The sequence below is a fragment of the Ictidomys tridecemlineatus genome, chromosome 8, assembly GCF_052094955.1.
Source record: "Ictidomys tridecemlineatus isolate mIctTri1 chromosome 8, mIctTri1.hap1, whole genome shotgun sequence".
Taxonomy (NCBI): Eukaryota; Metazoa; Chordata; class Mammalia; order Rodentia; family Sciuridae; genus Ictidomys; species Ictidomys tridecemlineatus.
The window spans coordinates 155,130,805-155,155,820 of record NC_135484.1 but is presented as its reverse complement, the minus strand read 5'-3'; the positions used below and the strand labels follow the sequence as shown (position 1 = coordinate 155,155,820).

At 49.8% G+C, this 25,016-nt stretch overlaps 1 protein-coding gene across 2 annotated transcripts; it reads left to right on the top strand.

The window, feature by feature from the left end:
• The first annotated feature begins 3,758 nt into the window (after nt 1–3,758).
• On the top strand, nt 3,759–23,857 carry Slc17a4 (solute carrier family 17 member 4). 2 transcript variants are annotated; one of them, XM_005337033.4, is made up of 12 exons: nt 3,759–3,834; nt 6,815–6,941; nt 13,833–14,038; nt 14,587–14,820; nt 14,904–14,991; nt 15,428–15,514; nt 17,503–17,621; nt 17,728–17,889; nt 19,998–20,130; nt 20,211–20,358; nt 21,425–21,515; nt 22,850–23,857. In XM_005337033.4, exons 2-12 carry the CDS (start codon nt 6,851–6,853, stop codon nt 22,982–22,984), a joined length of 1,494 nt encoding a protein of 497 aa, XP_005337090.1. In that variant the 5' UTR covers nt 3,759–3,834; nt 6,815–6,850; the 3' UTR covers nt 22,985–23,857. The 2 variants fall into 2 exon arrangements, with proteins under 2 accessions (XP_005337090.1, XP_077876766.1); XM_078020640.1 differs by lacking the exon at nt 21,425–21,515.
• Nucleotides 23,858–25,016: the final 1,159 nt, after the last annotated feature.

Sequence of the window (25,016 nt, the reverse complement as noted above, 5' to 3'; positions counted from 1 at the left end):
TTGCAGAGGACTGGCAGGATGAAGGGAAGGTACTGACGGTTGGGAAGACTGGCGTTTGGCAGGTTTGTTAGGTGGATCTCCCTGTGCTGTCTCTGAGCTGATAAGAATCTGGAGTCACCTCAGTTGACTCAGAGTTGTCCTCCCCTCCCTGGGGACAGGGAAGGACACCTTATCCTGGGTCTGCTTTTCCTCCTTGCCTTCACTTCAAAATAATCCTATGCCCGAGTGGCCTGTTTTAGGGTGCACAATCTGAGCCCCTTCTGTGTTTCACATAAACATTATTATTGGCTTATCTACCTGAGAAATGTCGCAATGTCAACTGAGATCACATGGCATCTGTTGATTAAGTGGGTGAACTGGCATTGTCACTGTGATTTCTGTACTGACCCTGACCTACTCTGTGCTGTGGTTTTGACATCTGAAGACATGACAGGATGACGATTTTCTGCCCTGCTGTTTTCTCCCTCCCTCCTACAGGCTCTCCTGGTGGGACCTGCCTGCTCATCTGCAGAAGGTTCTTTCTCTCTGATTTTAGCTTGCGCTGTGTTCACAGCTCTCTGGTGCTTTTACCATATGACTTGGTAGTACCTCCAACTTTTACTAAGCTGCCGCAGGAGCCAGTTTTGTCCAAAACCTCTGCATTTTTCCCAGAAGCAGAACCCCCCCCCCCACACACACACACATGTTGTGCTTAACGCCAAGGCAGGGAGCTGTAGAGCTCAGCTTACTGGGTTGCCCGGGATCCCTGCCCTAGAGAGCAGCTGTCCCGCCAGTGGGCTCAGTGCTGTTAATTATTTTGATTTCTGCAAACTCTACAAAACATGTGACCTTGTGGAGCCAGGGCTGTCCCCAGAGCCTGGAAATAGGCTCAGGAAGTGAGGGCCCTGAAGTTGGAGCTTTGTTAGCCTCCTGGGGAAAGAGAAAACACAGAGTTTCTATGAGAGCTTTTCCTCAGCTTTTTTAGGAGACTGACAAGTAAAAACTATGTATTTGTTGTAGTCAGCCTCTTCACTGCTCTGTTTAGAAGGCCTGACAAGAACAATTTTAGAAGAAATGTGCCACAGTCGGGCTGCAGCAGAATAGTGGGGGAAGGGGTGACGAATGCAGCAGGAATGGAAGCCGTTTATTGTAGGGCAACAGAGCTATTTATACATTCCACACAGCTTATCTTAATTAGCATAAACTAGATACATCAGTCAACCAATAAGGAATCTCCACACTTAATGGCTCGCTTTTGTTACTTCTCAAACCACTCCCTCTGGCATTTTGCCAGGCACCACCCAGACTTGTTTACGAACTCTAACATTCCCCTGGCAAAATACCACGTGTTATTTTGACTTGTTTACAGACCTTAACAGAAAAGTTTATTTGAGGCTCAAAGTTTCAGAGGTCTGTTTGTGGTAGCCAACTCTGTTGCTTTGGGCCCAAGATGAGGCCGAAAATCATGGTGGAAGTCAAGTGCAGGGAAGCTGCTCAGGAGGTGAGCCAGGAAGCACAGAGAGACCTTCCCCTCGGCACAGACAAGATATGTATCCCAAAGCCATGCCTCCAATGACCCACTCCTCCAGTCACACTGTCACAACCCGTCTACAGTCACCACCCAGTGAATCAAGATCAATATCAACAATCCAATCGCTTCACTTCTGAACCTTCTTGGTATTAACTCACACATGATCCTTTGGGGGATCCTCACATCCAAACCATAACAGTATGCAAGATGTATGGTGGAATGAACTGATAGACACTGCTAGGTGAGCGTCACAGTCCAGCTACACATCTGCACCCACTGTGTGCGCCCATGATGAGAACACCCAAGACCGACTCCAGCAGACTTCTAGTATAAAATACATCATTGTTAACCAGAGTCACCAGACTGTACATTAGGGATGATCGTTTGTATCCTTCCATGACTATACATCAAATAACTTTATTCCATGTACTAAAACTGATTTAAACCAAGCCCCAAACTCTAATTATAAATCACAATTTAAAATAGGTTAACCAAAAGCAAAGACGATTTAAATAAAATTCTCTGTTCCAATTCTGGTCTTCTCCAAACCCACGACATCCTGTCCAGGCTCATTAGGTCTGTTTGAGGTTGCCTTTCCCAACTTTTTGTTTCTTGATAATGTTTTTGGTTACTGTTCCAACGTCACATTACAGGCTTCTTGATTTGTCCTTCTGATATCATCAGTGAAACGCTTGCGGGGGCTGTGGGCGTGGGTGTTCCTGGCTGGGGGCAGGGCACTGAGGCTGAGGTGGGCAGAGCTGCCTGGCACCAGTAAAGACGGAGAGTGGCAGGCACGAGGGCCGGGAGGCTGGCGCAGCTTGGGTAGTGTGAAGTCTCACAGCACCTCAAGGAAACGGAAAGGGGTGCATTCTGTCCTCCGTGCTCTGGGAAGGGGTTGGGGGACTTATAAACTAGTAAGAAAGATGATCCCGTCTACATTCCCAACATTCTGTCTGCTGCGTGGAGAGGGAATGAAAGGCAGTGGAGACTGTGGGGCCAGGCAGATGGTCTTGTGTGTCCTGATGACAGATTATCTTGATAGGAATAGAGGAAATGAAACACGATGGCCTGTGGGAAAGGTGTGGGTGGAACCTGCTGTTTGGGCAGATGTTGAGCAGTGAGGGAAAGTGGGAACTCAACTGTCTCTGCAGAGTCCATCTGGGGAGATGGAGATGGCACTGGCCACACAGGGATCCTGGAGGGGGTGCAGGAGCTTTGCTCATGGCCACATTGAGACCGAGCACCTAATGGACCCTGGAGAGTCGAAACCTGCTGAAGAGGTAAAGTCCAGAGCTCAAGGATGAGGTCAGGATGAGTCCACGGTCAGCGGAAAAACATGCAAGGTGAGGGGACTGGCCAGATCACCCTGGGTGTGACTTCACAAGCCAAGTTCAAGGGCAGAGTTCAAGACGGCTTTCCCAAGGTCTGCCTTGACACAAGTGGGCTCACAAGGAAATCAAAGGCAAAGAAACAGCGTGCAAGCATGCACAGACCCTCTGAAATGTTTCCCTGCCAGAGGCAACAGAGTCACAGGGTGCTGATTTCCACAGGAAACCCAGTGGACATTGTGCAGAGAATCATAATCAGAAAAACACAGAAATCACTCAATTCAACCTAAAGGTGCTGTTTCTCCTCTGTGGAAAACACACTTTGTCCTGTCGTCCCAGATGTGGAACACCTATAGAAACGTAAAGGTCGTATTTAATGTCATATAAGTACATAAATATAATTAGATTGTAGTATAGCTTAACAATTATGCTATAAATTAATACGATTAATTGATAACATAATTGTATTGCAGCATAATAATCCTGATATAATACTAGTATAATGCATGGACGCTCTAGATTATGATTTCAATCACTTCCATGCACTTGTGTCTAGTTCATTGAGATATTTGCAGAATTGAAACCTTCGGACTTAATGGGTTAAACAGGGGGATGGTGGAAGAGGACTCAGAAGAGACAGACAGGGGTCATCTGCATGGAGACTGTGATGATTCTGAGACCCTGGAAGGTGACGGGGCTGGAGGGAGGCTCCAGTGACGTGGGATCCCACGGGGCACGGGTTCTGACTGGGGGACCAAGGCAGGTGTAAATGAACCTGAAGCATGAGGAAGATTCTGTGAACTTGACCTGCTTATCAATTGAACAATAAAAGTAAAGTTAAAAATTAAACTACTGAGCCAATAAAACCCTCCCGGTCACTAACACCAGGACGAGAGTTTTCGCTAATCATTTACCTGCAGGCAATTCGACAATTGCAAAAAACGGAGAGAAATCTATTTGAAAGGTAAAGAGGATCCTGCACCCTGCCTCCCTCAGGTTGGCCTTAAGATTTTGCTTTTTAATATTCTACTTTTGAAAGGTGGGGATGGGTCTTTTCCCCTTTAAGAGATGTTTAATTTGCTGCTTTGGGGTAGAGATTGTGGGTGTTGAGGAGAACGTTTCTCTCCTGGGATAATTCTGGAAAGAGAGAGAATCCTCCATCCATTAAATCAGGGAATAAATGTCTCTAAAAGTATAGGTGTGTGTGTGGGTGGCGGGGAGACAACATTATCTGAGCCATTTGGATGCAAACCAGAAGTTTAAACTATACTTTTAAGGGATCTGTTGGCACTAGATGATCTACAGTAAGATTCATGCATTCATGTATTGGGCTTGTTTTGAGGAATACATTGATTTAAATAAAAGCATCGATTATATCTGTGATGAGGCAATTATGTGAACGTTTTCCAGGGGAAGATTTTTTTTTTTATCAGGCCTAAAAGATCAAATTAATGAAAACCTATCTAACCTTCCTTATAAACTTGTATAGGGAAAAAAACAAAAATGAAATTCTCGTGGCTCTAGGAAGCCATTCTTGGGTGAAGGGTTCGGGCAGGGAGCTCTGGTTTTGGCATTGTGCATAAGAGCCACCAGCTGTTCATTGGGGGGGGGGCACAGGCAGCACTGCCACCTGAGCTGCGTCTGTGTGGTCTCTTAGGGGAAAGTCACCCCACAGAGCAGGGGGCGGAGGCGCAGATTGTGTTAGTGGGGACAGACACTAACCCTCCTGGTAAGGAGTCGGATAAGTTGGCCCAATTTCTTTGCTATCTTTTTCTCATCTACCTGGTCTTCAGAAACAGCTAAGGCTGAGGATTTCCAAATTTCCAGTTCTCCCTGGGCCTTCGGCCCCAAGCTGTGGGCTCAAGGACAGAAAGCCCACCTGGCAGCCTTCCCTCCTAGCTCCAACCGGCATCTCAAACTCCATGTGTCCAAAACCAAACTCTCGCTTTCTGTCTGAAACCCGTCCCCCTCCCTCGTTCCTGTCTCACTGGGCACACACCATTCTCTCCTTTGCTGGAGCCTTCATCGAGATGTCTGGCGAGTCCGGCCTTTCTCTCGTTCCTACAGGGCCACCTTAGCAAGTCTAACTGGCTTGTCCCCAATAGAAGTCCAGGATGTGGTCCTGTCACACAGCCGTCCCAGCCCAGCTGCCAGGGAAAGACATCGCTTCCTGCCTGGGCTCCTGGTCCTCATCTGGCCCCTTATGGACCACATACCACGCCTCAGTCAAGGTGGTCCCCTGCCATCCCCAGGCCTGTAGGACCCTAAGTGGTGTGGCCCAGCCCACCCAGGGGTCTCCTCTCCTTCTAGCCCTCACACACCCTGCATGACCACACTGCACCACAGTCTCCCAGGAAACACACCCAGCTTGCTCTCATCCACCTCTGCCTCCTTCTCGTCCTTCCCATTTCAGCTCAAATACAAGCATCCGATGCAGACAAGGTCCAGCAGCGGGACTGGCACCGTCGACCCTTCTCCCTCGTGCAAGTCACCATTGAGTGCCAGGCTGCTCTTGTTTTCTTTATAGCAAGTGCCACTGTTGTGTATTCCTTTCACACTACACCCCCTCAGCTATTGTCCCTGGATGCGTCCCTTGTCATACAGTTGTAGGGACAAACGAGGCAAGGCACCCAAGATAGCAGGAAACGGTTTTATTTGGCTGCACCAGGTTCAGAGGGCACAGCCTTTGCTGTAATCAATCAATCCCCTGAACCCCGAGTTCAGGGAGTTTTAGGATTTTATACCCAGCGTGTAAGGGGAGGGGCTCAAAAGTTCACATAAAAGCAGCTTTTTCTTTCACTGTTGTGGGCAAGTTAACCCTTCAAGGACAACACCTGAGAAGGGGGGAGCTTCTTCTCCCCTCTCTTTCCTCCCCCTGCCAGCTGTTACCATGGAGCCCAATTGTAACTTATCTTAAAAATGTAGAGATCTCTGTGAAGCCCAGCTCAAGGCCAGAGGCCTTATTTGCACATTTCTACAAATTACTGTACTGGATACGTTTGTGAAAAGCTAGTAAGGGGGTGTCCAGCACCTGGAGTGCTGGTATCTTCTCAGCCTGTGGCCTAGTAAACAGGGTGACATGAAGATAGGAAGTTTATCTAGATTGGAATCTTGCAGAGACTCTTTTGTTGACAGTCCCCAAATCAGCCATGGTGAAGAGGGCTTTTCTGTGGAGAAACGGGGTGCCACTTCAATACCACAGCATTGTCCTATCTCTGCTCTCTCTTGCCAAATCTTAGTGTTCTCATAGGTTCCAGAAAAGCCATGATTGCTGGTTTTATGGAAAACTGGCAAGTGCTTCAGTTACAGAAAGCAAGGAAGGGGGTGGATGAGAGAGAATCCAGTCCTTGATCATGCAGGAGAAGGGGCCATGGAGGAAGAGCGCTCCGTTCATTTATCTCACAAATGTTTACAGAACCACTGAATGAGCAGCTGAGAGCGAACTCTCAGGCACTGGTTCGCTTGAAGAGCCCTATGGCTATAGGGGAAATTTTTACAGGGAAAGTGGTCTTCAGTTCTTACAGCTGAAAAAGTCTTTTCTGTCCAACTAGCTGCCCCAGGGTGTGGCCAGGAAGGATAAACACATTATTCTTATTTTTTACAGCAGAATGTTCCATACATCTCCCAATTATTTTAATCCACTGCAATCTTCCAGATGAAATTCCAAATAGGTCGGTCAGGTTTCCACGACCAGTTGATGTGTCAGCTTAATGTCACAGGGATGCCGAACTGGACAGAATCTCATAGTTTACCAAGGCAATACAGGCTAGATTCCTCACTTGGAGTGACTGTGACTTTTCCAAGACCACACGATGATGGAGCTAAGGAGACAAACCCACTTACTGAGCCCAAGTGCAGTCCTCTTCCCACCAAACGATGATCCTTCCTAACTCTTAGGAGGAAAGACTGGAGCTGGGTTGTGTAAGACACAGGACACTTCGCTGTCCTTATTTGCTTTTGTGCTTTTTTACTTCAGAGGGTGAATGCCCGTTCCTGGGAGGAGAGGACCAGCATGTCTACTGGAGCTGCTGTCAAGGGGGCAGCAGGAGACGTTTCCAGCGATGGTCATTCAAACACCACTCAAGAGCAAGCCCCCAGGAAAGGTAAAATCACGCGTGGGGATGTGACTGTGGGAAAAACTGGGATTTCTGTCACTGCAACCTCCCTTTTGTTGGTTTACAGCATTTTTTGCTACTGCTAGTTGCCAAGAATCGTACATAGTTAAAAAGCCGTTTTACTCCTGTTTCATTTCTCACAAGAAATCTTGAAGGTAGATAGGAAAGGTGTGTAGTACAGTATTATTTAGAGATGAACAAATGAAAAATGAAGCAGATTCTAAGTAGGAAACACGGAAAGCAACTTTGGCTTCTCTGAAAACATCCAGGGCTCGTGCCGGTGGATCTCAGCTCATGTTGCACACATACCCGCCTCCAAAGGAGCAGGCCTTCTTTCTCACTGTGTCCTAGATCTTCCCTCCTCCTCCCTCTCATCTGCAATCGGTGTTTTGCTGGGATATGCCACAAGGTGAAACGTGGAATGTCTTATTTTACCCCAAGTTGTTAATGACTTATAGCTGCTCTGCATTAATTTTTCTAAGGATACAGGCTGGTCCTAAAATAATGCCTTCCCAAAGAAAAACATTGACCAAGATGGAACATCTAAAAACTCAACATGTTGGCCAGTCTGTTTGTGGGAAGTGTGCATGTCTTTAAGAGCAGAGGCTCCTCAGTCTAGCCCACCAAGGAACTTAGGGTGCACCTGCTGATGCTCATGCTGCAGCCCACCACCCTGCGATCCAGAATGAATTCTATTCCACTGGCACTGGCTCCAGTGCTCCCTTGTCTCTATGTGTTTTGCCATCTTTTGGACTAAGCCATTGGCCAGAATCTTCTATCCTGTCTGCCCTGCCCCTCAATCCCCTCCCCCCAATCAGTAGCCAATAACGTGAAAAACTTACGTATAAAGTTGTACCGTGACACAGCATGACATCCAGGGTCAGAACAAGGGTCAAAGGCCAGGTTCCCTGAGTTGGCAGTCCTCATTCTGCCATTTCTGAGCTGCGTAGTGTTAGACAAATTTACCTGAACGTTCCATATCTCAGTCCGCCATTTCAAAATTGGGGTAATAATAACACAAACTAACTTGAACTGTTGCCCCGAGAATTAGATTCATTAGACCATAAATCCATAGACCGGCACCTCGCACCCAGTAAGCACTAAGGCACCGTTAGCTATTACTACTGCCACTCGCTTGCTGTCCCCTCTGCCGCCCGCCTGTTGGAGGTCCTTAAAGAGCTCATTTATACTTTGTCTAAAGGGAAATTCACGTGTGGTCTTCCCCGTTTCCTGCAGTCTTCTAGGACACCGGTCCATCAGGCTGCTCAGCCCTCTGATGACCACTTGGAGTCCAGCCGTGTCAGCCAGTGCCTTTGTACCCCTATGCAGCCTGGCGAGGCGAAAGGCAGCTTGATACACAGCCGTCCCTTCTGGGCAGCCTCCCCACCTAAAAAGCCAGAACCCCTGCTGCTGGCTCCGCTCTTCAGCCAGCTCCTTGTGTCTCTCGGGAACTTGCAGGAGCAGACCCTTCCTGGGTCCATCGATAGTGTCCACACCAGCTTTCCTTCTAGCTCCCTGTCTTGTGTCCACAGGGTACTCCTAGGTCTTCAGTGTCAGACCCCAGGCCCTGGCTGGGGGCTCCTCTGGGCACTGAGGGTCGCACAGGCCCCTGGAGTCTTTGCTGGTCATCACTGGGCTCCCAAGACACCTGGACACCAAGTGCAGGAGTTTCATGGGGTGTGGAGAAGCACCCTGTCACCACCACGTCCCACTCTGGTCACCTGGTCGCATCTGAATCTGCTTATCCTCCCAGGCCCCCAGAGACCCCGAGTGAGAAGGATTGGCCCCAGGTTCTGCTGCAGGGTCACTGCTCCTTCAGTTTCAGGATTCAGCTAAGGACTCGTGGGGCTGCCTTGTGATCCCCTTTACCACAGAGGCCCACGAGGTGCTGGGTCAGTCTGAGTTTGATTAGAACAACAGAAGCCTGTCTAAGCATTTCAAAAAGAAAGAGGTTCAGTACAAGGGGCGAGAAGGTTCCAGAGACTCTGGAAGCCTAGGGAAACAGGTTGGTCAGGTTGGTCACTTTCGGGAAAACCAGAAGTGGTAATGACCCCATCACTGTCAATGACCCCAGCTAGGCACATGGCAAAGAGGGCGATTTTCAGGGCACCCCAGAGTCACAGGCATAGCTTCCCGGCCTGCTATCGCTGGTGCCCAGCCGCTGCCTGGAGCTGCCTCGGGAGCACCACGGCTCCTCAGTGCACTCAGCCTTCCACACACGGGCACCTGGCAGCCCGCTGGTAAAATCTGAGCAGAATCTGTTTGCATGGCAGTCCAAAGACTGCAGTTTCCACATCTGTGCCCCTCTGGGGTGCGTGGGCTCTCTCATCCAGCGAGGAGGTCCACAGAACAGGGCAGAGGAGAGTGTGGCTGCAGAGTCACTCATCAAGACCTCCGGAGACCAAGCAGGAAGCAGGTCTGATTTTATTGCACAGTTACCATGGATATATCCTCAGCTAGCAGCCAAGCAGATGTCTGCTAACTGTCCTTGCAGCGACCAATCCAGGAGTGGGCCATGGAGCAAGCGCAGGGACGGCCACACATGGCCTCATGCCCAGGGTGTGCCTACGGGGTAAGCAGTCTGCCGCTCACACTATCTCTGTGCCTAGCATGAGGGGAGTGGCCTGCCACTCAGGCGCCCTTAACGTATGCCATGTATGCAGTACTCCATGCACTTGTCCCCACATGGGGACTGCAGAGTAGGTCGAAGGTGGAGATGACACTGAGACTCTATAAGCAATGTCAGGGACATTTCTTTTCCTCCTGTCAAAAAAACCTCGTGGACTTGGATACGCCCCGGCCTATGGCACCTGCAGGCCAATCTGCAGGTAGAGCCCCTTCTGGACTGTGGAAGTAAGAAGAGGAGTCGGCTGCACACTGTGAGAAAGCACCTCCACGGAGGCGGAAAGCAGGGAGCCGTCCATTCTACAGCCTTGACACAGACCCAACACAATCTGAAAGTCAGGGAGGACACCAGGAGCCGCCAGGCCCCCGTCCCGGAAGCACAGGGCAGGGTTCAGAGGAGAGCACTCTGGGGGCTCCCGTCAGGCTCCCAGGACAGTAGCTGTGCAGGCCACAGGGGCGAGGCCCCCAGGGCCTGCAGTGGCCAGTGGTGGAGGAGCCTGCCCTCCTGGCTCCTGGGCCTTTCTAAAGATCTGCAGTTTAGCCTGGGAGCCAGCGCCATGGAGCAGAGGCCAGCAGGAGTGGGCGCAGACACCAGCTCAGACACTGCAGAGCGCTGGCCCACGTCCGCGGTGTTACTGCAGAGTTATCCCTTTAACGGGGGAGGAGTTCCATGACACCACACAACACCGCCACCCGCGTGACAGCCTTACCTCCAGCCAGCAAAGGTGACCCTGCGTGGGGTGTCAACACACAGAACAAAGCCACGTGCAGTTGGCCCTTCCAGGTCAAGGCTCAGGGGCACCACAGGGGCCTGGTGTACATGTGTGTGAGCACCCGGGAAGAAAGGAAGGGAATGTGCTGATTAAAGAGATGAACAGGCTCTAGAGAAAGGCCACGGCTCATGTTAAGAGCTGTGGCATAATGAGTGCGTGTCCTGTTAGGCACTGCTCTGAGCTCTGTGTGCAGTTAAACCTGAAGAGTCCCATGCGGCCCCTCAAGGAGGGCCTGCAGCAGCGCCCCCACTCCCCAGGCGCTGCCCCAGCAGAGGGAGGAGCGGCTCACCCCACCAGCCAGAGCCGCGGTCGTCATCCTCGTGTTGGGCGCTCTGCGTGCTGGTTTTAGCGGGAAATGGAGACGACTTCACCTCACACTCACTCAGGTTCTCGGTACTGATGAGATGATGGTGGTAAAGCAGCTTGTTACAGTGTGAAGCAAACCAACAGGAAAATAGGAAACACGACCTCAGCGTAGAGGAGAAAAGAGACTAAGAGGAAAAAGTGTCACCGCAGAACTACTACGGGATTGGCAGCAGCGAGGAGAGACGCTGTCACTATGGGAAGTCCAACAGGCTGCGTGGAGCCATGGCCTGAGAGAGAGGCAGCCAGACTAGCCCACGGCGGGTGACAGACCTGCAGAGGGAGAAGACAGCACTCAGGAGGGGGACGTCACGCAGCTTCCCGTTCAAGGGAAGAACGCAGAACATTGAAGTAAGGAAGTGAGGAAAATCACGTGAACTCAGGTGTGAAGGAGACTGAGGTGAAAAACCTGTGTAAGAAGTGGTTCTTGGATAAAGAAGAGGCCACTCACAGCAAGATAGCAAGCAATCTGCCTCTCAGATTAACCAAGCAAGGAGGAGCCACCCCACGGAAAACCGGGAGACAGAAGCATTGAAACGTATATAATCGACTATGAGAAAACATGCAGCAACTGATTTCCGAGTAATTATACCTATAAATATATAATTTATTTTTAATCTTACATAATTATAATTTTGCAATTATGATCAAGAAGAAAAATTAAAATTGTATATTTCAATGGAGAAAGCTGTTTTTTTTTTAAAAAAAAGTTTTTCCCTTTAATCAAACAAACCAACACACAAATTGTCTTGGTTGTCTCTAGAAAAACTGGGAGACTCCTCAGGAGCAGGAAAATACCTGCGTAGCTTGGGTGGAAGACTTCCTAAGAACACCAGCTGATGTCGAGCGCAGGTCCTGGCTGGTGCCCTGCAGCACTTCCTGTGGAGAACAGACAGCCCCTGAACTCCAGCCCAGGGTCCAAGTGACAGCGCATGGGCAGTGGGCAGCGTTGGTACCGTGCAGTGAGGACACAGCTCGCCCCCGCTCCTCAGGCTTCCTCTCAAAAGCTCACGGCCCCAGAGTGACCATGAGAAGACATCCTGCAAGCCATCAAGGCACATTCCATAGAGTAGATGAGGGGACTCTTCAGAAATGCAGAGGGGACGCCCAGCGGGGGAAGCAGAGAACTTTAGTCCTCAGGTGAGGCATGGGCTTCAGTTAGTGATGGTACATCAACACAGGTCACCAATCGTGTCAGATGTGCCTTACCAACACACAAGGTTAATAACAGGGAAAACCTACGCGACGTGTGGGAACTCAGTGATTCTGATCCTAAAACTGCCCTAACACAGAAAGTTTATTGAGGGAAAATGAAAATGTCTATGTCTTGATCACAGACCAAGATGGAGAGCTTAGAGCTTTCTTCCTCCTCTTCCCCCTCACCCTCTTCTCCTTCTTCTTTCGAAGGTAACATGTATGGCAGAAATGACACACACACACACACACACACACACACACACACACACACCAAGCTCAATTACATATGCTGAATAAAATTCTAAGACAACCAAATAAATCATATTCTTCACTAAAAACAGTGTATTAAGCAGAGATATTCCCCAAATGCAAGGAAAGTCAAATATGACTACTAATCATAAGTGAATTTCTGTGCACTGACTCACTTCTCCTCATGGTGCCTGGAGGTGGAGCTCCATCATGACCCCTGCTTTACAGGTGTAATAGGCGGCCACGAGAGATCAGTAATTGTCCAGGAACACACATCTCCGATACAACATCTGGGGGTGGGATTCAGGTAACTGATGCCAGGATTGAAATATATTTGAAAAAAAATCACCTAAAAATGGGCACAGGATAACTTGCTGCCGTTTAGACACAGGTCACACCGACTCCCAATGGCTTGCTAGACGGTGCCACATGACAGGCACTCCCAGGACATTCAGAGGTAGCAGGAGTGCTTGCTCCTATTGTTCCTATTTAGCAAAGTTTTGAAAATGCTGGTGAATAGAGTTAAGGAATGAAATAAATGTTGCAAACAGCAAGAATAACTCATTTCCCCATTATTTGTACACAAAATCTTTCTTTTCATTTTTTTTAAAGTCAAAACCCAAGGGGAAAAAAATAAACTGATGTAAATAATAGGAAAAAAAAAACAAGCCTCAGTTGCAGAAACGATACAATGTACTTAACCCACTGTGTGGGCCTTAACTGAAGAGAAGCAGGAGGTCTCCCTGGGACAGAGAAAGTCCTGGAGACGTGGGCAGGTGCCCTTGGCGAGGAGGAGGCGATGCTGTAGCGGTGACGACCTTTCTCAGTTTAATCTGCTGAATCCACACGACAGTGACCGATGGTCCATGCACAGTTAAGTGCCCCGGAGTTAGACCGAATGTCGGCTCCCAGACCTGAGGGAGCATCTGCAGAGGAAGAAGCCCAGTGCGGCCTGCTCCAGGTGCATCTGCTCCCTGCAGGAGCTTGGGAAGGACACTCACTGCCCGGGGCAGGGATCATGCGCTGCTTCTGGATTTCTCCACAGCCTATCAACCTTTCCAAGCATCATCAGACTCATGTATCTTTCTTGATCAAGGGACGGCCCCACAGTTCCCATGGAACAAGTGCAAGTTTCATGCAAGCCTGGATTATGGGGACACCATTTTTGCCCCAGAGTATCCAGACAAAGATGAAACACGTCTGCACTCTGACCCTAGCCTACTTTTCAGGTAGCGTCTCCCCTGAGCCTGGAAACAAGTTAAATGCCCGGGTTCCCTAGTTCTATAAGCGGCATTTCGCACCATGTCAGCTCCCGGGCCAGGGACGTTCTTCAGTCTCGCTCTCCGTATGCAGTCGGTCGCTGACTCTGCCTGTTCTTTCTCTGCAGTGCTCTTCCCATCCCCACCCCAACCTCTCCTCTCAGGCCCTGGAGAGCCCTGCCCTCAGGCTCATTCCCCCTGACTCCACACGTTCCTCAAGCCTCTGCTTGAGCAATGCCTCTAAGGGGCTGCTGTTCCCACATCCCCCAGGGAACAGGGGTCCCCCAGACACCTGCACAGCAAGGTCTGCTGTCCCCATGTTTCCATCTCAGGCAGATGTCAACCTTCTCATCTTCTGGACCTGGGAAGGATGGGTGGGTGTCCTGATGGGACCTTCTGTGCCCTTCTTGCAGGTCTCTGTTCCGTCCGACATGGGCTGGCCCTCATCTTGCAGCTCTGTAATTTTTCAATTTACACCCAACAAATGAACTTGAGCATTGCCATCACAGCCATGGTGAACAGCACGGTGGCTCCCAGCCAGCCCAATGCCTCCACAGAGATGCCCCTCACGCACCCCCAGGACCCCTGGAACTCATCTCTAAAGGAATCCAAGGCAGGGGTGAGTTTAGTGAGACTCTGGACACTTTATTTTACTCAAGTGGATCATCTTAAAAGGTCATCTCATAAAAGAACGCAACTCTTTTAGCCAATAAATGTGTTTATTGAGCGCATACCATGTGCCAGGAACAGCACAAGAGCATACTGTGTGTCTAAGGAGACTTTACGAGTATAAGCAGGAGCTAAGTTAGAATAAAGGAAACAGCCTTTACCATTTGGTGGACATAAATTCTTGCCCCACAGTGATGGAAATCACCACAAAACACATTCCACGGATTTGAGTCTACTGTCTCTGCTTCTTTATAAGCTTTCTTTCTTCATGGACGCTCACATTTTAACTGGTCATTAGCTATGTCAGGGTGGCAGGGAAGAGTGTGTTAGGCATATGCTTAAGCTTTTTTTTTCCCTTTTATGAAGTTGGTAAATTGGAAGAGTGGGAGAGAGGTAATAGGAAAGAGAATGGCGTGTTTCTTTTTGCCTGCAAGTCCTCACGATATGAAGCCGACTTTGTAAGCACAGGCGGGCAGTGAGGTTACCTTTGTCGCCTAGGCCCCTGCATACGACTGGAGTCCTGAGATTCAGGGCATCCTCCTCAGCTCCCTCAACTATGGCTCCTTCGTGGCCCCCATCCCCACGGGCTACGTGGCTGGGATATGTGGAGCTAAGTACGTGGTCGGCACCGGCCTGCTGGCTTCCTCCGTCCTGACCCTCTTCATCCCGCTGGCGGCCGACGCTGGAGTGGCCTTGCTCATCGTCCTCCGGGTCATCCAAGGCATCGCCCAGGTACTAAGATGTTTCCCAAGTGTGAATGGAACCTAGGTTCCAGAATGATCTCATGTTCCTAAGATCAGAAATCCCCCCTCCAGGTTATGGTATTAACAGGTCAATATTCAATTTGGGTCAAATGGGCTCCCCCGCTGGAAAGGAGTCAACTCACCTCCATTGCTGGATCAGGTAACTGACCTCCCTCTCACCTTCACTCACCTTGTCCAAGAGCGCCGGGCCACACCCCTCAAAGGCCCTGAGACCTCACATTCCAATCACCATCACCACAGCCCTGGCTCGCAAGCCGCAGCCTGCACTACCTTGATCAGAACAGGGCACTACTGTGCACCAACATTCTTGTGTTTCGTACGTGCTCATTTCCTATTAGTCTCAGAACAGTCTTGTGAGTCAGCCATGTGTAATTCTTTTCCTTTTCCACCTAAGGAGTTTGGGGCACACATAGGCTGACAATCATCCAGGGTCACACAGCTTCCGAGAGGGGGAGCAGGCTTTGCAGCCAGGCAACCTGGATGGAAGCCCGTGCCTGCAATCCTGGTGGTTCTGCGGGAAGCGCGTGGACTCCCAAGCCCGGCTCTCACCCAGAACACTTGCATCTTCCATTCAGGGTCAATGCTGGGGACCTTCATTGTCCTTCTCACTGGTGGCCTCATCTGCCAGGACATAGGATGGCCTTATGTCTTCTATATATTTGGTGAGTCTGTGCTCTTCAAATCTTGGAATTTTCCTTGAAGACAAAGAGCATCAAGCATGATCTCTGTAATGCTGCTTACCCTGGGTGAGCCAGTAGGTATGTACCCTGAAGAGGCATGAGCGGATCCTGATCAGCACCAATCCTGTTGTGAATCATGCCGGCTTCTACGACAGCGGTTAAGTGTCAGTAGCCTTGGTGCAAAGCTAGAATAACCTTATGAATTTTGGGGTATCATAGGATTCTTTACTGCTTCTAAGTTGAACCCAAAGGATCTCAGAGCCATTTCTTTCATAAGACATCGAAAATGTTATCTCAGGAGAACTGTGATCACAGGCTATGTTTTAGTCTGTGCTTATTTAATTACCACTTCCAGAAAATTGTGTGAATGCAAACTAATCATAGGTAAAATACTGCCTGGAGTGGGGAATCAGTCAGTAGAGCCTGCAGGACAGACCATCGGAGTCTAAAGAGTGGACACAATACACAGAAAGATGCTGCAGAAAGTTCTGGAATGTTCCAAAGGCAGTATTTACAGCTTCACGTTTTACTTTCATTTGAGCTCTGGATGGGACTACCCTGCTGCTACCAGTTCATGTTTGTATTTTGGACTTGTGACTCACTCGGATATCCCTCCTGTAAATTCCCTGGTTCCTTAGGGTGAGTGCCACTAGTGTTTACATCAGAGGGTCATCCTCTTAAATCAAGGGCTCCTGTAACATTAGGCAACTACATGCATAAAAAATGTATGAATATTAATTGCTATAGAATATCAGTCTTCAAAGACTCATTAAAAAATGCCAAAAGGGCAGATTATGAAATTTACTAAACAATGAGAAAGATTCACCATGCTTGTGATTTTGAGGATTAGCGAGCAGCATGTACAAAATAGGAATCACTAAAGACTCGTTGAGTCACTATTGACACCCTCCAACCCCAGTCCACCACATCGCTGATTTTCATGTCTATCCCCCCAGCCCATTAACTTCCTTGAGGGAAAAAATTGTATTTGTGTATCCTATAGTCTCAAAATTTAGCACAATGCTTGATGGAGGTGTCTGCTGTGTAATGTTTGTGAAGGGACGTGAATATGGCAAGCCGCTTATGTGGCGAGAACACTTAAAACTCTCTCGAGATTCTAAGAGGAGAATTTTTTTTTTCTTTTTGATGCCAGGGATTGAACCCTGGGGCGCTTACCCACTGAGCCACATCCCCAGCCCCTTTTCACATTTTATTTAGAGACAGGGTCTAGTTGAGTTGCTAGGGTCTCCTTTGAATTTAGGATCCTCCTGCCTCAGCTTCCTGAGCCACTGGATTCCAGGCGTGCGCCACCACACACTCTCCCTAAAGGGAGAATTCCAAGAAGGGTCATGTGGCCACTCAGTGCTGATGTCCAGTTCCCGGGGACCGAAATAATGTGAAAATTAGGGACAATTGATTTCTAGAGGAATAATTTCATTTCTCTAGAAATTGGGTGATCCATTGCACCTAAAATGTGCTGCTGCTACATCTCAAGTGCTTCTGGATAAGGGAAAGACGTGGAAAGGTGGAGAAAAGGGGACTTTGTGGACGCGTGACTCTCAGGAAGGATGCTGGTTGCTACAGGAACAGTGAGAACATTTCCAAGCACATGGGACAGACACACTAATAGCTTGTGGCAGCGTGCTATGGCATCAATACCGCTGCATTTCCAAACCTCCAAATCTCAGTGGTTTAAAACAGCCATCTCTACTCTCATAGTTCCGCAAGGCAACTGGGGGACTCCTCTCTGTGTCTGTCATCTGCTTTGGACAATGGGTCAGCAGGAGCATGCTCCTCTTGGCAGTGGTGGGCTCAGAACAGGTCAAGAACTTGGCCACGTGGTGGGGAGCCTCCACTCCGCTCAGGGCCGGGTGCTGGTGACGGGCTGCAGTGTGGGTGTCAATCATTCTGCCAACCGAGGAGTCATCTTGGGGAAGAGGCCAGCTGAAAGAACCATCCTCTCTTCCCAGGTGGAATTGGGTGTGCCTGCTGCCTCCTCTGGTTTCCTCTCGTTTACAATGACCCTGGGAATCACCCCTTCATCAGTGCTGGTGAGAAGAGATACATCACGTGCTCCCTGGCCCAACAGGTATCCTGAGCAAGGCCCCTGCCCTCTCCCCACCTCCTGGCTCCTCACAGTGCAGAGCAGAGCCCGTCTTCCGAGGGATCGGGTGTTGATATGTGCTTTCTTCCAGGACTGTTCACCAGGCTGGACTCTGCCCTTAAAAGCCATGATCCTATCGCTGCCACTTTGGGCCATCGTGGTCTCTTATTTCTGTGAATACTGGCTTTTGTATACCATAATGTCGTACACGCCCACATACATCAGTTCCGTACTTCAAACCAACCTCAGAGACGTGAGTACAGAGAAAGCTCATTTTGTTCTTCTGTTTAAATGCTTCATTCTGCAATCCTCTGTGTCTCCCATGATTGCAAAATGAGTAGATTAGGCCCAGGACTCCATATAGGAAATGCGGCCTCGCCAGCCGGCTTCTGGCGGACCCCAGTGTGGTTTACCGCTCATCGGAGCAGCGGGTCACGGTTGTAGGTCTGTATGACAGTCACACAATTCATGTTTAAGAGTCCTTTGCAAACATTTCATTCTCAATTCAGTCAACATTTGTGACTGAGACACTGCTGGCAGCATAAATAATAGACACAATGAAAATCTGTGACGGAGAAGCACAGAAGAAAACCGTCCCGGGTAGAGCTTACCTAAAAAAATTGAGGATGATGTTTCTCTAAAAAGATGTTTTGTACATGTATCACATGGAGAAAAGAGTCCACCACCCTCCAGATCTTCACAAAGTGAATGGTTGCTGGCCAGCTGGAGAAGCTGTCCGATTTCCACTAGATGGATGTCTTCAGGTGGCAAAGAGTTATTAGAGGTGGCAGCCTGAGTGGCTACTGCCGTAGTGACCACTATCACCTCCCACCTCTCTGCTCACAGAGGCACCTTCTCATGCAGGGTCGCCTCCAGTGGAAACGCACACAGCCGCCAAGGGACAGCTGACCTGCTTAGGGAGTCAGAGCCTGGGGCACACGTGCCAGAAGGAGGCACTGACTCCAAAAGCCCCAGGGAGGAGTGGCTCTGTGTCCTCTCAAAGGGGAAAATGAAATGCAACCAGGGGGGCAGAAGGCCGGGCATGCAGGATGCCGGAGCCAAGCAGCAGACCTCTGAGCCTGGCTGGAGGAGCCCCAGTCTCTGGTGTAAAGTCAGGTGGGGAGGCCAAGGCTGACGAGGATGACAGTCAAATGGGGAGTCAAGTGTGGCCCAAACGTAGAGCTCCCCAGGCCGGGAAGTCCGAAGCCCAGGAGGCCTGCTGCTCTTGGGGTGCCCCTGTACCACTTAACCCGGATGGGCGTGGCTTGCCATCTGTGCACAGTTAGGGGGAAGCTAAGCTTTCCATTATTTGGATTATACAAAGCAAAGTGTGATCTCATTTCCCCTTCGTTTTCTTCAGTAAGAATTTAACTTGGAGGTTGAATTAAAAGTAACAAGCTTCAATCTTTGCAAAACTACATAACTTTTGACTTGATAAAGCTCTATGAAGAGTGAAAAATGTTACTCTGGGTCTTGTCTCTAATCTGCCCTGTCTTCCTGGCCTGCTCTATTGACAGGTTGTTTTTTTGTTTTTTGTTTTGTTTTGAATTGTCACATTTTTTCCATTGTTTCTCTGTGAGAATGCAAACATACATGAGTATATATTCTTATTTTCTCAACTTCTTTTTTTCTTTTACACCAAACCGATGGCCTGTGGGTCATGGTTTTGCCTTATAATCTAGGTTTTTGCCATTTAGTATACCTTGAGGTTCTCTTTATATCAGTACACAGGAACTGTACTGGGCAATATCTAGGGTTTTCCATCATTGAACAACGTTGCAGCAAAAGCCTTTTTCATTTATCATACATTTGCACAACGATTTCTGGGGAGTAGATGTCTACATGGGAGATTGCTGAGTCAGAGGGGAAATGCACTATCCACTTATATTTGTCAAATTGTTCTGCGTGGGCACCGCTAATGTCTGTGAGGACCCAAGTCCCTGCAGTGCCACCGAAACATGTTAATCTTTTTTAAAATTTTTGCCAATTTGATTCATGAAAAGTAACATCTCACTATGGCTTTATTCTAAGTGAAGTTGGGTTTGTTTTAACATGTTTAGGAGCCTCTTGTTTTTCCTTTTTCTGTGAATTGTTTGTTCATTTCCTTCATTTCTCTGCTGGACTTTGGTCTTTTTAATACCTATTTCCACATGATCCTTGTATATCAAGAGAACATTTCTTTTAAATTGAGCTATATGCACATCTTTCCCTGAGTACTTGGAGTTCACTGACTCATTCCAATGCCTGAAATGGACATTAGAACAGATGTGTCTATAAAGAAAAGCCACAGCTGTGGGCAGTCTGTTCGAGGACTGTCTCAGTGGGTGGGGGGACGCATGCACTCACCTCTCTCGTCCTCAGAGCGGGATCCTGTCGGCTCTGCCGTTTGTGGTTGGCTGTGTCTGCATCATCCTGTCAGGTCTCCTGGCCGACTTTCTCCTCTCCAGAAGAGTCCTCAGACTTGTCACCATCAGGAAGCTCTTCACCGCCATAGGTAATGGCCCAGCTGGAGGCAGGCGTGGCTGGGGAGGCTCGCTGTGGCCTCCTGTTGATCCCACCTGTCCTTCTGCCCAGGTGTGGTCTTCCCCTCCGGGGTCCTGGTGGCCCTGCACTGGGTCAGATCCAGCCACAGCACCACCATGGTCTTCCTGGTGCTGTCCTCTGCCTTCAGCAGCCTCTGTGAAGCCGGCGTGCTGGTGAACTTCTTGGATATCGCTCCTCGGTAGGACCCCTCGCCTCCTTCTCACAAAGCGTGGCTCAGGCCCCCAGCCCTGCTGGGACCCTCAGCAGGTCAAAGAGATGTCACCTGCAGCCTACATCCAGGTCACTCCGGGAAAGTCGCCTGAGCTGGCCAATCGCCGAGAGCTCAGTGCTTCCAGGTGTGAAGCAGAGCCTCCTGTGGCCCCATGACAGCTCTGCTGGGAGAGTCATCAGCCCCTGATGACTGGTCCTGGAGGACAGACACCCAGGGCTGACCGCCGAGAGCATTTGTTAGGCTCCACGGGGCAGGCCCATCCTCGCTTATGCTAAGGGGAAGGCAGGGTAGCAGGAGGAGGAGTCTCCTCCAACATGGGCAAGCAGGGAGGAGACAGAGCCCCAGGCACAGCTCCGGTCAGGTCCCGTCTCAGGCAACAGGACAAAATTCATCTTCAGGGGAGGAACCAGCAAACCATGTGGAGACACCTTGGTCTCAGGGAGCAGCATCTCTCATCCAGGGAGGAGCTTTGTGCCCCCAAGAAAGCTAGAAGGTCTGGCTGAAGAGCCGGCACCAAGAAATCATCCACATCAGGCGCAGACCCTCCCCTGCCCATTTGTATGCGTGACACTGACAAGTTAGGGCTGGCTACCCCTTGGAAGTCTCAGACCCAGCCCAGGAGTTTACCAATGCTCAGCCAGCTCACTGAACTCAGGTTTAACACTAGTGAGCGCAGGGGAGCCTGGGAGGAACAGGCAAGCTCTAGATAGGGCACAGGGAGGGGAGGGAGGGCCAGGGGGTTAGCAAGGACGGTGGAATGTGATGGGCATCATTATCCAAAGTACATGTATGAAGACACGAATTGGTGTCAACATGCTTTATATACAACCAGGGATATGAGAAATTGTGCTGTATATGTGTGATAAGAATTGTAACACATTCCACTATCATTTGTTTTTTAAAAAATCAATTTAAAAATTAAAAAAAAAATAAGAATGAGCACAGTTCCAGGCTCCCCAGGGTCAGGCATAAGTCCCGACAGCCCAGCCGAGACTGACCCTCTGCTGACCGATGGGTGTCCCCCTGCCCTCAGGTATGCTGGCTTCCTCAAGGGGCTGATGCAAATCTTTGCACACATAGCAGGAGCCATCTCGCCCACCGTAGCAGGAGTGCTCATCAACCAGGTGAGGCCAAACGTTCTGATGAATGTCATAAAAGGAACTCACAAAGGTTGCACCACAGCCATTAAAGCAAGGGTGTTTGTGTTCCCTCCTTGATGGGGCTCTTCAAACTCTAGCATCCTGAGCACCTCACATGTCCTCATTACTGCCCCAGGCTCACCTCGCCCAAGGAAATGGCCACCTTCTTGGGATGTGATGGTGAATGCTCACGGTTATGTTTCTGCTTTGTGAGTCCTTGCAAAATGAGCTTCTCAAGATAAAAAGCAAAATCTCTAGGGATATTTGACAGTCATATTTGCAGAGTAGAGTGGCCATCCATCCCGGTTTGCCTGGGTGCAGGGCTGTCAGCGTCAAAGCCTTGAAAGTTCAAGGCCACCGTTGTAGAGTGAGCCGGCCACTCTGCAGAGTTCACAGGATGAATGGGCTGGATGCCACGTGGGCGGCAGGTGGCGGTGGCAGGTGGAGGAGCAAGCTCAGGAGCCGCCAGTGTTCCCTGTCCAGGGCCTTTCCTCTGCACAGCCCTCCTCCCTGGGAGATGCACGAGAAGGAGTCAGACCAGCAAATTCACCTGATGACTCGCGCCTTCTCCGAATCTTATTGACACAGCCTTTACATCAATACCGGTGTGACACCTGTTTGTCACTCTGTGACCTGCTTGTCACTTACTGGTTTCCTTCAGGAGAAACAAGTGGGGATAACAAAGAAGGGAGTGTTTTGTTTGGAAGTTGCAGTTCTTTTTAAGCTACTGACACATTGTTGGGAAATGTTTTTTGTTTTTTTTTTAAATAGAAATTCTCAAACTGACCTTGTTTCTCCTGCCATTGGTTGATTGACTGACTGATTGATTCTTTCAAGGCATATATATTGGATGTGCCTGTATTGCTTAAGGGAATAAATCAAACCAGAGTCCCTCTCCTTGTGAAACCTACACTATAGGAAAGAGACAGAAAACCAGGGTAAAATGCATGACTGACGGAGGGGGGTGAGAGCCGAGAGAGTGGAACGTTTTACATGTGTACTTTTTACCATGGTACACATGCCAGGGACTGGAACTTCAGTTCAGTGGGGTGCGCAAGGCAGGACTCCCTGAGAAGGTAGCTCTTAACCAAGGGGTGGGAGGAAGAGAGAGTGAGCCAAGCGGGTATCTGAGGGAGGGCGGCCTGGGGAGGAGGCCAGCATTCTCTCCCACATCAGGAAAGCCCCTGCATATCCCAGGAACAGCCAGAGGCCCCAGAGGCTGGAGTAGGTGGGGGGAGCAGCAGGGCAGGGCCACCGTCTCTGAAGCAGAAGGGTGAGAACCACGTGGCCATTACTGACTCCCAGTTCCCTGTCTCCAGGATCCGGAGGTTGGCTGGAGAAACATGTTCCTGCTGGCCGCTGCCGTCAACATCTCAGGTCTGGTCTTCTACCTCATCTTCGGCCGAGCAGAAGTTCAGGACTGGGCCAGAGAGCGGAGATTCACCCACCTCTGAACAGACAGAGCGACGCGTGAGCTCCCTCACTTGGTGTCCACTGCTGTCCCCCACAGACCTTCCCCTCTGAGCCTGCGTGGCTGGCTAGCCCCGTGATGGGAACTGGCTTGGTTTTCGGTATCTCCTCATGTCCTGGCCTCTGTAACACTGAAGATTTTACCAGGCTGGGAGATTTTACAGAGGAAACCCTAGGTGTGTCTCTTCATTTTCCAAACTATGGAAAGTTCAGAAACAATGGAAAGTGCCCCAGATCAGGGGACCTAAGCAGGCAAAGTCCCTCTCATGTTGAGGCAGGAGGGAATCAGGCCCTTCTGAGGCACGGTGTGGGTACGATGTCTGCATGAAAACCTGCAAGGAGACAAGGATGACAGAGAGTGAATCCATCTCAACAGGAGCAATGAACGTCCTGCAGTGGTGTGGGCAGCAGGTGTGGGCTCTTCCAGACTTGCTCTCTGGGAATGCCAGCTCTCGACCGGGATCAGCTCGGTCATATCTCCTTGCTCAGGTGCTCTGTGGATCCAGCTCGTCCATAGCCGCCATCTTTGTGGCCATCTTGACTTTGGTCCTGCATCTGGTGTGTGGGTCCGGGCAGATCACTGGCAGCTTAGTGGATAAACATCGTCCAGTTTCTCTCCTGTCCCCTCAAACATATCTTATGAAGATCCATCTCAGATGTTCTGCATTTGCTTCTGACCTTTGGGACCTTGCCATCATTGTACCACATTCAGTGTTCCAAAAAACTGTATAAGACCCACACTGGCTTGATCCCAGTCCAGGGGTCAGGGAGTGTCCTGGTGTGTCTGCTCTCAGTGAGCCCCCACATGGGCAGTACAGGGGCCATGAAAGAGATCAAAAATTCAAGAACTCAGTGAATATTGTGAACGTGTATTCATTGCTCAGGGGGGCACAGCAGAAAACAAAGTCATACACAGCTCAAAGGAGCTCAGTATCTCGGAAGGCAGATGGCCTTAATCAAGTATCACACAAATGAATGTGTAATGACAACTGTGGGAATTGAAGCAATGGGGGACATGCACTAGGAGAGTGAGTGAGGTGCATGTGCAGTGACGTAGGCAAGAGAGGTCACACACGAAGCTCCAGATGGGATCTGGAGGACAAGTGTTAACTGTGGCAGGAGGCCCATGGGGAGAATGTCCTAGGAAGGGGCACAGCATATGCCAAGGTTTGGTGGCGAGAGAGAGCAGTCAGGCGTGGCCACAGTGCAGAGAACAGGGAAGGCGTGGTTGGTGAGTAGGCTGTGGGTTCCTAAGAGCTAGAGCACCCAGGTACTGGACCGAGCAAGAAAGCACCAGATCAGGGGGAAGTGGGTTAGTGGGAAGGACAAGATCAGCGTTCTGTGTTTTGGAAGTTATTCTGCATGAGGGAGCAGGAAGGAATAGGGATTCCCAGTGAACTTCCTCAAGTGATAGGGTGTCTCTGGAGCCACCGAATGATCAACCAGACCACAGCTGGACCAGGGCTGCTTAATTACCCAGACCTCTCGCCCCCACCCCAATTCTTCCTGTTTCAACCTGCAGCTCCTGTCTGTGCCCCAAGACAGGAATCAGATGCAGGACCTTGCCTTGCCTTCCCAGTGTGGCCCAACTGGACCAATTCCTCTTCCTGCTTTTCTGTTTGATTTTTGGGGTGAATGACTGCACCTGGTTGGTTAGAACCCTGAAGACGGGTGTCTGGCCCAGGACTCCGGTGACACTGTCAGCACAGCCAAGGGAAAAGCAAGGCCAAGAAAAAGAGCTCTGCTACACGTCGTGAGGTGCTGCTGTTGCCGGAGCCTCCCACCACCTCGCCTGGCACCTGCAAGGCAAGCCCAGAGGTCCCAGGGGCCTATACCTGTCACCAGGTGGCCACAGCTGTTCAAGCAGACCTGGCCCAGCCAAGAAACAGTTGTCAGAAACAGAATGGGCTCCACATTTTGAAGAGGAAAAGGAAGCAGAGAAGGAATTCACTTGTAAGTGTGAAACTGAACACTTCATCAAAGACTTCGGAAGTGGACACACCACGGAAATGTAAA

What these genes read in the sequence shown, in the direction of transcription:
- Slc17a4 (XM_005337033.4), top strand. Translation starts at nt 6,851, where the DNA reads ATGTCTACTGGAGCTGCTGTCAAGGGGGCAGCAGGAGACGTTTCCAGC. An exon ending in AGAGCAAGCCCCCAGGAAAG is followed by an intron (nt 6,942 to 13,832) that starts GTAAAATCACGC and finishes CCCTTCTTGCAG; the next exon opens with GTCTCTGTTCCGTCCGACAT. An exon ending in CAGGAGTGCTCATCAACCAG is followed by an intron (nt 21,516 to 22,849) that starts GTGAGGCCAAAC and finishes CCCTGTCTCCAG; the next exon opens with GATCCGGAGGTTGGCTGGAG.